The sequence below is a fragment of the Trichoderma aggressivum genome, assembly GCF_033847375.1.
Source record: "Trichoderma aggressivum f. europaeum strain CBS 100526 chromosome Unknown scaffold_001, whole genome shotgun sequence".
In the NCBI taxonomy this organism is placed as follows: Eukaryota; Fungi; Ascomycota; class Sordariomycetes; order Hypocreales; family Hypocreaceae; genus Trichoderma; species Trichoderma aggressivum.
In genome coordinates, this window is record NW_026946367.1 from 1,892,735 (window position 1) to 1,907,621 (window position 14,887).

Here is a 14,887-nt window from a genome sequence, read left to right on the forward strand (position 1 = left end):
TACAAGTACATATGCCGTCATCACCATAATTTCGTCGCACGTCAGCTTTTACAATCCTTCAACTGTCATTTGGGAATGGAAACTGGGGAGAATCGTCAATGTCATCATTAAACAGCTCCCACACACGATTGCAGCACCCCATCGGCGTCACTCCGCCGCCGACTCGCTGTGCAACGATGCGCCATTTCTCATCTTCATAGTTTTGTAAAGCGTCTAGCAATCTTTCGTCCTGAGTCACAGTCAGAGTCAGCAATCCTGTATCAGGCAGTATAAGTCTTATGAAAGAACAATGAGTATCATACCATCTCTCTTGTCCATGGTGCAGAGTCAGTCTTTAGTCTTGTACAGTATCTCACTTGCAAGGTGCCTGGATTGCGGCCGGGGAAGAAGTCGGCAATTTGCTTCCACGTGAGGTTTCTCTGCTCCTTGAGCTCAATCAAAAGTTCATCTTCTTCTTGAGTGAACTTGATCCTTGGCCGTTGAGGTCGTCGCGCAGGAGAAGGCATTCCTTCTCTCCCGACCAAGTTGTGTGCATCTTGGCTGCTCTCTCCATGCATCGATGAGTGACTCGTGTTTGGTAGATGGTGGTGATGATGAGAAGGCCGAGACCATGGCTCAGAGGTACCGTCCGGACCTGAGAATCCGTATATATTGGAGGCAGATCCTGGAGGGGTATCGTAGCCAGGAGCTACCGATGAGCCGGGGTCATTTGCATACATGTATCGTCTTGCATCTTCGGCCATGTCATGCGTGGTATAGTAATGACGGTAAGATGACGGTGCCATTGGGTTGTATCCTCTTTCGTATGAATTGTGTCTTCCGTCGTGATCCATTGCTGATTGATGTTCTGTTGGTTACTCTGCAACTCCAGTGACACCAAGATATCCCTTGATGGGAGTTGTTTTGCCATCATATATAATCTAATCGCTCAGACCAGAAGAAACATCTTCTCGTTTGTCGTCCTATCGCATCCCGTCTCCCCTCAGTCATCGCAGCGGCACCGAAGAAACAATTCGCCCCCGCACAAGCACATGCTGCGAAATCCAGGTTCATGCGCGGTGGTCAAAATGTATAAGTTGCCGTGATATTGGGAGGTGTGTTGGGTGTGGTGTTGAGCACCGGCTAGCCTCAGTGTAGACAGTCCACCGTACCGGGAAAAAGATCTGATGCCCTCCACCGTCTGAAAAGGGTAATATAGACCAGCTAATTCATCCGATATTGCGAATTCCGTGACCGAATAAAGTATGTGGGGGAGGCTCTCCCTCGATGCCGTCCCGCCTGTTGCATGCATCAGGTCAAAGCGTGCCCTTTGCCAAGGGAATTCACCGATGAGGAGGATTTCGAGCTCGGACGCGGGCTGTGTATTTTGACGCCGTGCATAAGCCTCGGTAGAGGTGTTGGGTTTATATCCGGACAACTTTGTGCCTCCCAAATACGAGGCTCAATGCGAGATACGGCACTTGGTCAGGGGCGCTAATGCAGCTCATTGACCCTTGATCCGCTATCAAGACGCACCGTTACCGGGAAGACGGGCTGGAGGAGGTTGCTTTGAGGTGGCGATATTTTGAATGGGATCGACAGCCGCTATAAGCAAGGTTCAAAGGGAGATTGTCGATCGTGTAACGGCTCGGACGGTCAGACAGGGGATCGGATGGTTGTTCCCGAGGGTAATAGATGACGGTTTCGGGGAGGTAGCCGAAATGACGGTTTATGCAGAGCATTCAAGTCTGTACGAGTCCGCGATTTTGGACTGTCAATCGGCATCGCCGCCTTGGCTTACTCTGCGATTCTGAACTGAATTGCCTTCTTTGGCTCGGAAACACTCGAATCGGGAAGCTGACAGAGTAAAGACACATACATCAAAACTTTGACGTAGCCTAGGTTTTGAGCAGGCAACACGCGATTTCTCACATGTGAGAGGAGGCATTTGGCCGATTTATCAGATCAGTAACAATTGGTCCGCGGCCAGAGTGCGGCGGTACTAATCAATCCCACTTCAACCGAACAGCCGCGTGGTTCGTGATCGTAATCGCTACGACCGGAGCACATTCAACGTGCAATTATTTCACCGTATCAGTTACGATGCGATGCATTCTCATTACCACTACAAGTTGCTACGATCGGAGCACGGCCAACATACAATCGTCCTACCGTATCACTACAGAGACGAACAGGCTTACGGCCACCGATCTGTCTAAAGCATCTTGTATCCAGCGTCCCAGAACCGTCGGGCCCAGAGTCGTATCGGGAACCCCAAGCAGGCTAGATAAAGCTCAGACCTCCCTTATCCATGTAAAATCGCCGCCGCAATACCTACATGGTTTAGTCTCGGCGTACCCATCTTGCCATCGATGCGATGAAAGGCGTCGGTACATGTATCCAGGACTCACCCGCACTCGGGAAGACGAGAGCCGCATGCACAACGATGAATCGGGCTTCGCTTCAACCAAAGTCTGGCCTATCAAATCCTTGACGTAGATGTAGCTCCGCGGCCAATGGCGAGCCTCGTCCGAGTTGCCAAGGAGAAGGCTACAGTGAAGCTTTTTGTCCAATGATATGGTAAGAGCAAAAAACAGTGATTGTGCTTTCTACAACTTTCATTGGATGCTCAGATTAGGTATCGAATTGCAGCCTGAAATGAGAATATTTCGGGTTGAGTCTCGATTTTCCCTTCTATCTCCGTAAAACTACCTATGTATAGCTGAACGTCTACTCAAATCAACGACAAAATAATGGCGAATACCTCTGAATTTTCGAGAAACATAGTCGGAGACAATGCGACGATTGTCCAGGGTGGTTTCCATGCAACTTTCAACACTGGTGGGCTTCATCTAGGGTTCTTGGCACGATGGACGCGTGGCTAACAACCTTGACAGGTTCCTCAGAGACGAACCACGCTTTTCTTGACAAAATCAGTAAAACTGATCCATTGTACGACAAGAAGCGCATTTTAGAATTGAAGGGTCCTCTGTTACACGAATCTTTCAACTGGATTCTCGACCACGAGGGCTTCAAGAAATGGCGCCACACGAAAGAGAGTACCGTACTTTGGATTAAAGGTGACCCTGGAAAGGGCAAGACAATGCTCCTCTGCGGCATTATCGAAGACTTGGAAAAGATGCCCGAAGAAAATCACAATCTTGGCTATTTTTTCTGTCAAGCCACGGACTCTAGGATTAATTCTGCTTCCTCAGTTGTAGCAGGCTTGATCTTCTCCCTCGTCAAACGAAACCCGACGTTTTTTTCGCCTATTTGCAAGCAACATGAAGATAAATTAAATCAACTTGATGGGCCCAATGCGTGGGCTGTTCTCGGTGACATATTCGAAGCAGTTACTCAAATTGAAGGCATATCGGTCCCTATCTGTGTTGTCGATGCTCTTGACGAGTGCGAGCACGATTGCAAGCTGCTCCTGAGGCTCATTATCAAAACAAGCAGTCACGTAAAGTGGCTGCTTTCGAGTCGGAATGTTAAAGACATCGAACGAGGACTACGGTTAATTGAACCCGCTCGGAGGCTAAACTTGGAGCTAAAAGAGAACGCCGAGAACGTCTCCAAATCCGTTGACATTTATATCAACAATTCCATTTCGGGTATCGAAGCCCTGGAAGACGATGAGGAACTTCAAACCAAAACAGTCGCAACGTTGGAACGCAAAGCAAACGGCACATTTTTATGGGTAGCCCTCGTGATTGAACAATTGCGGGACACAGACCGTCGAAATGTCGAAGAAGTACTGGAAGAAATACCAGAAGGTCTAGAGAATCTCTACGACCTGATAGTACAGCGAGCCAACGCAAAGCTAAGGCAAAAGGATCGAGAAGCCTGTCAAATCTTGCTCTCTATTGTTACGACCGCTGAGAGACCCCTCCATCTCGAAGAACTCCATACATTTATAAGTTCTCAGTGGGCACATTACAAATCGTCCTACAATATACTTGATATGCAAGATATAGTTAGAGATTGTGGATCTCTTTTAGCCATAAGAGACGACATTATCTATTTCATCCACCAATCAGTCAAAGATTACATTGTAGGGAATGCCCGCAATAGCATTTTCCCTTCAGGAATCCAATATCAACATCGAAAAATGTTTGAAACTTCGATGAGTGCGATGTCTCGCATTCTGAAGTATGATATTTATAATGTCAAAGATCCTCAAAGTTACATGGGCGATATCACGCCGCCGTATCCCGATCCCTTGGTACCCATAAAATACAGCTGCGTATTTTGGGTCGATCACTTAATTCGTGCATACGCTTCTGGGGGATGCCAGGCTGAGGAATGCTTTAAAGGTGATGGACTGCTCCAAAACTTTCTCAAAACCAAGTATCTATGCTGGTTAGAAGCCTTAGCTCTCTTGCGCAGCCTTACACCTAAAGGAGGATCTGCTTTGCAAAGACTTCATAATCAAGCAGCGAGTTATTGCAAAAGCAGGGCAAATGGGCATGAGGTTACAAACTCACAACAGGAAGAAGAGGCGAACTGCCTCATGAAGCTTATCGGCGATGCTTATCGATTCTTTCAATACTGCCAAGATTTTGTGAGCGAATGGCCCCTGCAGCTGTACTATTCAGCCATTGCCTTCGAGGACAAATACAGTGCAGTCTACAAGATATATTGGCAATCTATCCGAGCTCACTTTGGAGATTTTTTAACCTTGATAAAAAAACCACGAAGACGGCAATTTCTACAACATACTATCGATATTGATCCATCATTTTTTAGTACCAAGTTGCTCTATTCACCGGATTCCTCCTCGTTATGTGTATTACATGATCACTTAGGCAGCATCTCGCTCTACAGAGCCGCCACTATGGAACGTGCACCTCAATTGGGCGTGGACAATAATTACCATCACTTTATCTCCTTTTTGCCCAATTCTAAACACTTAATCTCAGTCTCTCACAATGGCCTCGTGCGAACGTGGGCCGTCGATAGTGGTATCCAAGTACAACAGCTTTCTTTAAACCTTGACGTGGGCAAATCGCACCCTGACCATCCGTCCGAGGTTTTCCGAGAAGATGTGACTTGTCTATCGCCGCATGGAGATCTGGCGGCATCGATATTTCATACAGACAATTACCCGAACAAATACTTGAGCTCGATGAAAATTTGGGCGACAGAAACCGGAGCTTGCGTGTGTGAAATAGATCTGATGCATGTACTCAGCTACGAGGAGCTGTATGCTTTTGCATCCAATTCGGCACTGATAGCCTTGGCGCACGGGCATGATGTTAGAATCTACTCTGTTTGGACAGGAAAACTGGTGAAACATATTTGCACTTCACCTCCCGGATTCATAATGCAAGCGAAATTTTCGCAAGACTCAGCACTGCTAGCTTTGGCAGATAAAAGGTCCAATATTCATCTCTGGTGTACTGAAAGCTGGACAATGATACGCCAGATCGGATTGGATATTGCTATACAAGACTTCGACTTGTCCCCTGATGCGTCGATGTTTGTAGCAGTCTCAGGAAAGAATTTGGCCATTGGAAGCACTAGAACTGAAGAGCAGCCACTCAAAATGTCCATTGGAAATAACACAACAGATGCCTCTTTTTCTCCCGATTGGCCAACTTCCTCGCTTCTCGCATCTGCCAATTCTGATACTGTCCAGATATGGCGGGTTGATACCGGAGATTGCTCTACCGAGAGTGTTACTTACTATGACTTATCTGTAGCTATATCGCCAGGATCAAAATATGTGGCAGCACGAAGTCTCGAAGGGTACATCGACATACGGTGTGGCAAGAGCGGCGAGTGCATTCGAACGCTCAACAGTGGTAATTCTTGCTGGGGCTGCCCCGTTTTCTCACCCAACTTGGAGTTTGTTGCCTGTGCTGAAGGTAATCGGGCTGATGTCTGGATCTGGCATCTTACCACTGGGGAGACTCTTCACCTGCTCAAAAGCCATAGGGACAATGGTTGGATTCAGAAGATGGTATTTTCAGACGATTCAAAATACTTGGTTGCGGGTTATGACAAGAATGAGGCGAGGGTCTGGTGCGTGGAAACTGGCAAATGCTTATTTAAAAGTGGCGAAATCAATGGCGACGACAGCAATCATGACTATCGTGACTATCTTAACATTGTGGCGTTGGCAATTTCTCCCGACACAAAATATGTGGCGAGAGCCTCTGAAAAGTGGTTGGGGCGGGGGATTCATGGTGTTTGGGGATATGAAGTGCGCATCTGTGATTGGCGCGCGTGCCACGACATTTCCAGCTTTGGCCCCAAGCAACCAAACCGAAATATCAAATTTTGCATTGGTAGCCTCACCTTTTCGTCTGATGCTACGATTTTAGCAGTTATTTGCCAAGTGGGTGAAATACGGGACGAAAGATACATGTATGAACAAGTACCTATGTACGAGGCCCAGATCTGGAAAGTCGCTACCGGTACTTTCATCACTTGTGTTGCAATTGGGGAGAGCTTCAGCGAGCCGTTCTTTGACCCCATAACGAACAAAATACTCACAGATCGTGCTGGTTTCTGCAAACTATCCTCGTGGGAGCACTGGAAGGAATTCTCATGGAGGGCATACTCGTTGTGGCAACCCAGTGGGGAAAGGCCTTGGGTTTGTTTTGGTGGAGAACAAATCTTCTTAATACCCGAGGGATTTTGTCCAAGTGATGAACTAGGAGAGTATGAGATAATGTCATCCTCCTTGTTGGCATATACGACTTCTGCGGATGAGATAATGATTATCCAACTTCCTAACCAACATGAATCACAGAGACTGGGAATCGTTGCATTAGATTCCGACAATGTCGGTGATTCTAGCTTGCGTGCTGATGACGCGAGCTCTAAAGTCGTTGGCTATCTACCAACGGGTAAATCTGATCCAGACGAACCCAAAGTTAAGAGTCTAAGGTTGTCGCATTTTTTGGAGTAACAAAGGCTTCTTGGACACTCTGCTCTTATAAACACAAGCTGGCACAATTCATATAGGTACTTGTATTTAAGGATAGTCAGTCTTCTCTAAACCGTCGGCATCAACAGATTTAGTGCAGTAAACATGAGATCACTGTCGTCTTCGGGATATTATGTCTCGACCTCGATTGACTACACTTCGCAGTATGGGGACTTTAGATTAAGAATTATCCTTCAGTACTATTTCACATAGCCCCAGCGATTGAACATAATACATTGAATGGGGCACATAAAGTCAGCTCATTATAACACAATAAAAACAGACTTGACTTTTTTTTTTACTTATAAGAAGAAAGAAATATAAACAAATAATGACAACTACGAATTATGTTTGTTCATTCTTTACTTTTCCATTCTCCCAACCCGGTATCCCTTTTTCTTACAAGTCTCCTGCAGAATTGAGGTGCTCACATTGTAAACAAATCTTGACGAAAATCGGCGTTTCTTAAGTGGTTGTGTGAATAACGAAATGCTTCAAATAAGCGGCAGCAGAAGCTGCTGCATAGTTATGCCAACCAACATGCTTGTGCGAATCTGCATAATCGTATATTCCTCGAGTAACCAAGCAGCGTCCAGTCGTCATGACGCCAGTAGCCTCCATCTCAATGCATATTGCTTTCGTTTCAGTCCCAATACTATCTCTTAAGCTTGCTTCCTTTAAAACTTGACTTTCACATGCGTTATACCGTAATGAACGTATGGCCTTAATGTCCAGGATTCTCTGATGACCTCAGGCCCTGTTTTGACACTTATCTTTGTCCTGGCATTTCTAACAGTATTGTGGAGTGATTAGGAGGACTAGTACAAACAGTATTGTAGCAGAACCAAAATATGTAACTTCATTGATTCATCTATCTAGAAAATACATTCTACTTTGGGACGTCGATACCAAAGCTGGATGGCTCGTGAATGAACCCAGTGCATTACTTCATGTTCCATGTCATGTCGCCCTGGCTAATGTTTACATTGTTGCCAAATGTATTCCCAGAAATACTTCGTGTGTTATTCTGCACACTTTGGCCTGTTCACGTGTGAGTATAGAGTAATCATGATAAATAAAGAGGGGATCAAATCTCACCATTTGTCTGAGCCAATGCCGAACCTTGAGCCCCCTCAGCCACGACATAGCGATCCAAGATGGCCTTCATCACGCAAGCCCCAGTGGCAGCCGCAAAGTCTTGCCATTGCTTATTCTTGTGGCTGTCTGCATAGTCGCAAACACCCTTGACCACTAAGCAAGGGATCTCGTCCCAAGCTCCTGCGCCCTCCATCTCGAACGCAATGAGGTTATGCTGGGAGGCAATCCAGTCTCGGTCTTTTCCACTCTTCATTACCGTATTGCCCGAGCCAATCCGTCCAATGAAGATATTGAAGCCGCCATCATCGAAAGCATCTCTTTTGACAAGCTCATCTTCATCGCAACCCAAATCTGCGCAAGATGCCTTGGACGCTGCTTCGCAAATCTCTCCCGAGCTGTCTAAATCACTGCATGTATCGCATGACTCTAATGGGTGCCGATGGATATAATCCCGTGAAAAGAGTTTGTTTTGAATGGCCCCAGGATTCTGGTATTTTGCTCGTCGTCTTTTCCTCCTCGCGGCTTCTTGCAATTGCTTTAGATAGTCCGCCGATTTGGTTAGCAGCCGTTCCCTCATACGCTCAGTTTCAAAGTATGCCAGCAATCCGCGAAGGTCCTTATTTGCCCTACCAAGGCTATCTTCGATGGTATTTTTAATCTCAAAGGCCCCCGGGTACTGTCGGCCAAAGTCATACTGGACAATCGCCTTGCTTACTACAACGTCGCCCAGAAAAACATCGTCGTCTCCGATCCGGGGCACGCCGCCGCAAATGCCGACGAGCAATGCAAGTTTGAGATTGCTGTAGCTTGATCGTAGACTCGCTGTAGCCGAGGCCGCGTTGTTGGTGCCCATACCTGGGAGTACAGCGAGGACAACATTGTGTTTTCCGATACAACCAGTCGTGTAAGTGTTTGAGTCGCCATTTGCTCGTCCAAATGGATCGCCGTCTTCGTCCCAGAATTCATCAAATAGCAGCATGACAGCATCGGCTTCCCGTGGCAGAGCGCATATGATGGCTATGTGAAACTGGTCTCGGCTGGTAGGTTTGATGGTCTGAGCCATGATGGGAAATTGCGAGAATTGGTAGAGTTAATGATGAGCGAATATCCAAACAGTTCATCCAAAACAACACGCTGTTGAGGTTGTCTACATGAAGTCCATAGTTTTAACTGAAGCGGGGTATGTTGAGGCTGAGGGATCATTCATGCCCAATCCTGTTCAATCAGGCTGCCTGCATGCCCGAGTAAATATATTGAGCGGATCGTAATCCAGTAGACGGCAGACTCGTCGCGTGGGGGCTGGGCAGAGCCGCATGGCCATTGGCCCTTAATACATCGAATCAGCTTTCAATTTTAATCCCAGGAGACCAATCCGTCTCAAGTCACTCAATTCAATGCTTTTTTGTAGTGCCGCGCTGTTTGGGTGCTTTCAGCGCTGAAATATTGAAAAGGTGCAATTGAACCACCGGTCTCGAAGATTGGGTGGTGGATATTTTTGCAAGATTAATCTCTGGTCAGTTGGAAGTAACTTGGAATAGAAACATATATTTCGATGCCAAAAGGCAGCCTGTTGTCCCTCTCACGCGAAATCTTCAAAAGTTCAAAACCCAGCCTAGGCACCTACTAGACATCACCATCGATGTGACCTTGACTGACACGAATATATGCTGTCAAGATCAGCGCTTTTATACGTAATATACGATCAGTGTTGGTGTCGACCTCTTCCTTTCTTTTTACTACCACGAGATATGAGATTTTGCCCCTATTAACGGGCTACTATGGATTGATGCATGGCAACTAACTTAGCCGCCTATCAAACAAGCTTTATCTGCTAGAATAGGAAGCCAATTGCACTTGTTTGGAGTCCTGAATCTCCATGGCGGTCGCGGCTTTATCTTGGGAGTATTTAACTCCGCCTAGTCGTTCTCCGTGGGCCAGCATCTACATATGAGATTGAGAGCCACTGTCAATACAGCCTAGCCCTCCACTTACGCTGGGATAACCTCTCCACTGTATCCAAAAGCTGATTCTAATCGGCATGGATAACCGCCAGCTCTAGAATATCCTAGAATCGCGAGTATCGGCGTCTCTCTTCAGCGTCAAGCGCTAACAGAAGGGCCTGCACTTCATCTGCGGAGTCTCGAAGAAAATGGGAGGAGTACGGCAACTTTCGTGATTACAGTATCACTCCGCATTTTGATCTCCAAAAATGATGTCGTGGTAGCTACTCGGCCATGTTATTCTGGTAGTCTAAGAAGAACAAGTTCAGAAGATTTGTTCCCATACAGATACACAGTTCAAGGGCACACGGAAGCAATCGTCTCTACATATGTTCAAAAGCGGACATGATCATCTCTTAAGTATACAAGCCATATTTCGCAGCTATCAAAGAGAATTAAACGAGAATGATGGTGAATCAATCTGCATATATAGTGACCATTAAGCACAGAAGATTGCCGGGAGGGATGAGGCTGCGCGAGAAAGACAAAAGATGGCACAGCTCTACAAGCCAGTAAAGCGCAATTACATGTGGACAGCCGCGGGCTAAACGAATGCATGAGTCGAAGTCAAAGATAAGTCACGTTTACTGATGGCATTTGTATATTGACGCTTCCCAACAGCAGTGACTGACTTTGTCAAGCTACATGTACATAAGGAGCAGTTATTATGCCTCTGTGTAAACTCGAGTGTCGCTGTCGCATATACGATTCCATCTACGCCACCCATTGATGAAGTACGGACCAGACAGCCCGATTGACGGAATTTCTCACATACCTCATATCAGATTGACGGAATTTCTCACATACTTTATATCAGATTTACCCTTTTTTTTTTTTTTGCCAAACCTCAGGCATTCCTCTTCCAGCCAAAACATTTATCGCTCTGTTCCAGCGTCTTACTTGATATTGTACGGTATAGTGGGGGTTATCATAACGCATGAGAAGACTGCCGCAGCAAACATAGACACATTGCCTCAACACTTTTTTCTTCAATAATAGCATCACGATTGCATCAGTGAATATTTCTAAGCAAATATTGACCGGCACTACGCACATATTTTCAGCTTCGTTGCGCATTTTATGAAGGCAATGCTAGCGCCAATAGAGCTTAGAACAGCCTTAGTGTAAGACATACATTAGTTTGCTTGATGACGCTCGTTGACTCTGTTGAAGCAAATAAATACCGTTCAGCTCCTTCTTTCCTGGGACAATGTTTTTCATTTCATCAATATTGGGACTCTCCTTAGTAGCAATCCATTTCTTCTGGATGAAAAATGGGCGAAAATCCAGATATAATCCACCACAATGACATCGACAAGACCCGCCTTGTCGAGTCAACTGCTCAACCCATGAACATCGTCTGCAACGCTCAGCCATTTGGCGGCGGCCCAGGTGCAACCCTCATGGCCGTCATGCCGTACTTACGCAGCCGGCTAAAGTCTCTGGGTCCTGTAGCACTGCATTATGTAGGATCAAGCCTCACAATGGACTTTCAGAAACTCACCCAGGCTGACTGGGACGGGTCTTACAATATCGACCTCTATTCAAATCCAGAGACCGGAAAGAAAGAGCTCGTTTTTCTTTTGCAACAATTGAAGCCACGGCTTGTTGTGACATCTATGGATGAACTTGTTGCTGCCGCAGCTCAAGCCGCTGGCATCCCCGTGGTCATTATCGACCTGCTATTATGGTTCTGGCCTAGTATTTCTCCTCACTGGCGTCAAGCCGATATGGTGATTGCTGCAGAGTTCTACGGAGTTCAAGAGCGCATCATCAGCGAAAAGATGAACAATGCTGTGACAGTTCCGCCACTTGGACCACCTCCAAGAACCACTGGAGGTCCTTCCAAAGATGTTCTCCTCAATTTCGGAGGAATGGTCAATCCTCTAATGCCAAAGGAAGAGTATGTTACCTATGCACGCCTCATTTATAGCGCGGCAAAGCGTGCTGTCAGCTTGCGCAATGCTGCTCTTCCAAAGTCTCAACATGCCAAGTTGATCGTGTTAGTGGCCAGCTTGGATGTGGCACGAGGCATAGATCCTCAAGATCCCGAAGCAGCTCGCATGGTCCTACCCGATGAAGCACTAGATTTGATGGCCTCGGTGGAACTAGTATGCTGTACAGCAGGACTTGGCAACTTGTATGCGGCTGGCGCTGTTGCCAATGCAGTTTTACTATTGCCGCCTCTACATGAAGGTCACGCAATACAGACACATTTGGTGAAGAAAGCCGGCGTGTCTGTAGACGCCATGGAATGGCATGAGTTCACAGGTGGTGCACCCATCAATTATTACAAAGGATCACTGGAAGTCATGGACGACGTCAGCAGAGCACAGAAGGAGGTCATCAGCAGTGGTCAGGCTCACAAGGCTTTGACCGATCGAATGCTGGCGGCCATGTTGCGCAGCGCTGCCTCTGCCGGTGACTCCTCAGCTCAAGATCCGCCACTGCGAGCACTCATCACTACCTTTGGACAGGATAATGGTGATGCTATGGCTGCTCGGATTGTCGAAGTGTTGACAAGGGCTAGGTAGCTTGGATGAGTAGATATGTAGGTAGAGCAATATGTCTCAAGAGTTGTCATTAAATGTAGATGTGGATGTATATATCGATTTTAAAAATAGTTGTTAAAGCTCAAGTCTTCACACTCGCATCAACACATCATGAGGGCAGGCGGCGCGTGTAAGTCAGCCGTCGCTAACTCCTCCACGGTTCCTATATGTATCCATGGCTTCGCTCAACCGGAGTTTCAGTGAAAAGAAACTTTTGAAAACTCTCACTCAAAATACAGCGCTCGTTCACCAAACTCCTCATCGCGCGTATTCCCAACATAATGTGTCTTGTTCTCCTTCAGCGTGTAATACGGCTTGCATCACACGAAACAGAAAGTTGAAAAATGGGTCAGCTGTCGAGCAGGGGGTTTGCGCTAGAAAAACCTCGTTCGATATACCGCCCTTTAATTCGAGGTGTTACATTTGTCATCGCAGTAACCAACACCCGATAAGTTGCATTACATAGTCTGCAGCTCGAGCTATAGCCCGCATGTCTGTACCAGTTCACGAATACTTTGACCAGCGGACGATTCTCTAGGCAGACGCGGAGCTGTGGCTGTGGCTGTGTCTCTACCAGGCTGTTCTGTTCCTCATTGTGAACCACAGCGATCAACATCCACTGCTTAAAGGCCCTGAGAATCTAACCTCAGTCGTTACGCGTCGCTTCTCAACTCACAGCTCAACTCAGTCCGCAACTCAACCTGCATCTCAGCCGCACCGTTGACCAGCATCTCACCCTCGCATATGCATATCTAGCGTACCAACCGGATTAAACTATCATAAGAACATCTTCTCATAATTGGTCGAGCATCACCCTCACGTTGCGCGAAACTCAACCTCTTGACCAGCGGATTAGTATCCGCCTTCTCCCAGCCTCCTAATCTTCCAGGATACCCTTGCACTCTAAACCTCAGCCGTACGAGGATCTAAGAGCCCATTCTCTCGCGTCTCTCAACTTTACTTCTTTTGAGAATCGAGGTAGGGTGGCTCTATCCAACCCAGCGCCAAGTCTCTTGGCACTCGATTATGTCAAGCTTCACTCTCACCCAAGAAGCACATTGTATTCAATCTCATAGACGGATCGTATAACCCGCTGTGTCACCTACGATACGAGAATTGCCCCCTCTCTCTTCCGGCGTGGCGTAAAGCCCTACGCTGCCCCTGAGTCGCCTCTCTAGCGAATACTATCCTAGATGGAATATGCTAAATGTGCCGACGACATGAGCGAGCAGCATCATTCCCAATGCCCGGTAGCGTTTTCTCCACCCCATCTTCCCACGCCATGCCGTCTCACCAACTAACATATCCATCGCTTCCAGTTCAACACAGACCCGTTTGAGGAGAGCGACGATGAGTTGCAAGATCTCCTACCAGCGTCCTATCACTACCACAAGTCCCATGGATACCGAAAGAGGCGCCACGTCGGAGACCCTTCTGAAAATGTCCCCCATTTCCTCGCCTCGGAACTATCTCTCAAGGGCCTGGACAGCATGTTGAAGCACCTCTGGCTCGCAGGCGCTAAGAGACCCCCTGCACAACTCCATTATCACGTCGCCTTAGGCCGTGAGATTACCATCACCGATCGCATCGATCTGCATCTCATGTGGAACCCCAACGGGAGGATATTCATCAAGCCTCTCCCTCGCTTCCTACTGAGCTCCAAGTTCTGGACAGTGTACCTACTAAGCCCAGAACTCAGCAACGAGCGCAAAGTCGCCCTCGGCTTCCTCTACACATACGCATGCCTCATCTCCTCAGACAACGACTTCCACCTCGCCATCGAAAAACGTCTTCTTCCAAAAGGCCCCGACCAAAGGCCAATATCATGGAAATCATGGAAAATCATCGCCCGGTCCATTCTGCGAAACCATGATCCAGCTGAGATGCACCCCCGGTTCATACACGGCGAGCTCCGCCTCTCCCGCATCAACACCATCAACCGCGTCTTCAACCTCTCGCCATTCGAAGCCTACTTCAACAGCTGGAACGACTACAGCAGTTTCTTCCGCGACAATCTCAGCTGGATCGCCGCGTCCACAGTCTGGCTTGTCCTCGTACTGACTGCGATGCAAGTAGGCCTTGCAGCCGAGCCGCTTCAGAACAACGCCGAGTTTCAGAAGGCAACGTACGGCTTCACCATCTTTGCGATTCTCGGACCAGTTGTATTTTTCGGTTTGGTTATGCTAGGGGCTGTTTACCAGCTTCTCTCTGATTTGCCATGGTTGATATGGCAAGCCATCGACAAGAAACGGGAGCCAACTGAGCCAACGCCAGAGACGAGCACAGATGCAACGACGCATGCGTAGGATACGTGTAAAGTA

General features: G+C 47.3%; 6 protein-coding genes across 6 annotated transcripts; 4 read left to right on the forward strand and 2 right to left on the reverse strand.

Annotated features, from left to right (window-relative positions):
- Positions 1-58: 58 nt before the first annotated feature.
- On the reverse strand, positions 59-785 carry Triagg1_547 (uncharacterized protein; the record flags this gene model as incomplete). Its single annotated transcript, XM_062900473.1, has 2 exons — positions 59-229; positions 303-785. 2 exons carry the CDS (start codon positions 783-785, stop codon positions 59-61), a joined length of 654 nt encoding a protein of 217 aa, XP_062760897.1.
- A 1,947-nt stretch (positions 786-2,732) lies between these two features.
- Triagg1_548 (uncharacterized protein) lies at positions 2,733-3,806 on the forward strand (the record flags this gene model as incomplete). Its single annotated transcript, XM_062900484.1, has 3 exons — positions 2,733-2,820; positions 2,877-3,733; positions 3,783-3,806. 3 exons carry the CDS (start codon positions 2,733-2,735, stop codon positions 3,804-3,806), a joined length of 969 nt encoding a protein of 322 aa, XP_062760898.1.
- A 1,589-nt stretch (positions 3,807-5,395) lies between these two features.
- Triagg1_549 (uncharacterized protein) lies at positions 5,396-6,898 on the forward strand (the record flags this gene model as incomplete). Its single annotated transcript, XM_062900495.1, has 1 exon — positions 5,396-6,898. The coding sequence occupies one exon, from the start codon at positions 5,396-5,398 to the stop codon at positions 6,896-6,898; it is 1,503 nt and encodes a 500-aa protein (XP_062760899.1).
- Positions 6,899-8,003: 1,105 nt separating this feature from the next.
- Positions 8,004-9,077, reverse strand: Triagg1_550 (uncharacterized protein; the record flags this gene model as incomplete). The annotated part of the gene is made up of 1 exon (XM_062900506.1): positions 8,004-9,077. One exon carries the CDS (start codon positions 9,075-9,077, stop codon positions 8,004-8,006), a length of 1,074 nt encoding a protein of 357 aa, XP_062760900.1.
- A 2,211-nt stretch (positions 9,078-11,288) lies between these two features.
- On the forward strand, positions 11,289-12,548 carry Triagg1_551 (uncharacterized protein; the record flags this gene model as incomplete). Its single annotated transcript, XM_062900517.1, has 1 exon — positions 11,289-12,548. The coding sequence occupies one exon, from the start codon at positions 11,289-11,291 to the stop codon at positions 12,546-12,548; it is 1,260 nt and encodes a 419-aa protein (XP_062760901.1).
- A 1,211-nt stretch (positions 12,549-13,759) lies between these two features.
- On the forward strand, positions 13,760-14,872 carry Triagg1_552 (uncharacterized protein; the record flags this gene model as incomplete). The annotated part of the gene is made up of 2 exons (XM_062900528.1): positions 13,760-13,816; positions 13,886-14,872. 2 exons carry the CDS (start codon positions 13,760-13,762, stop codon positions 14,870-14,872), a joined length of 1,044 nt encoding a protein of 347 aa, XP_062760902.1.
- Between the last annotated feature and the right edge of the window lie 15 nt (positions 14,873-14,887).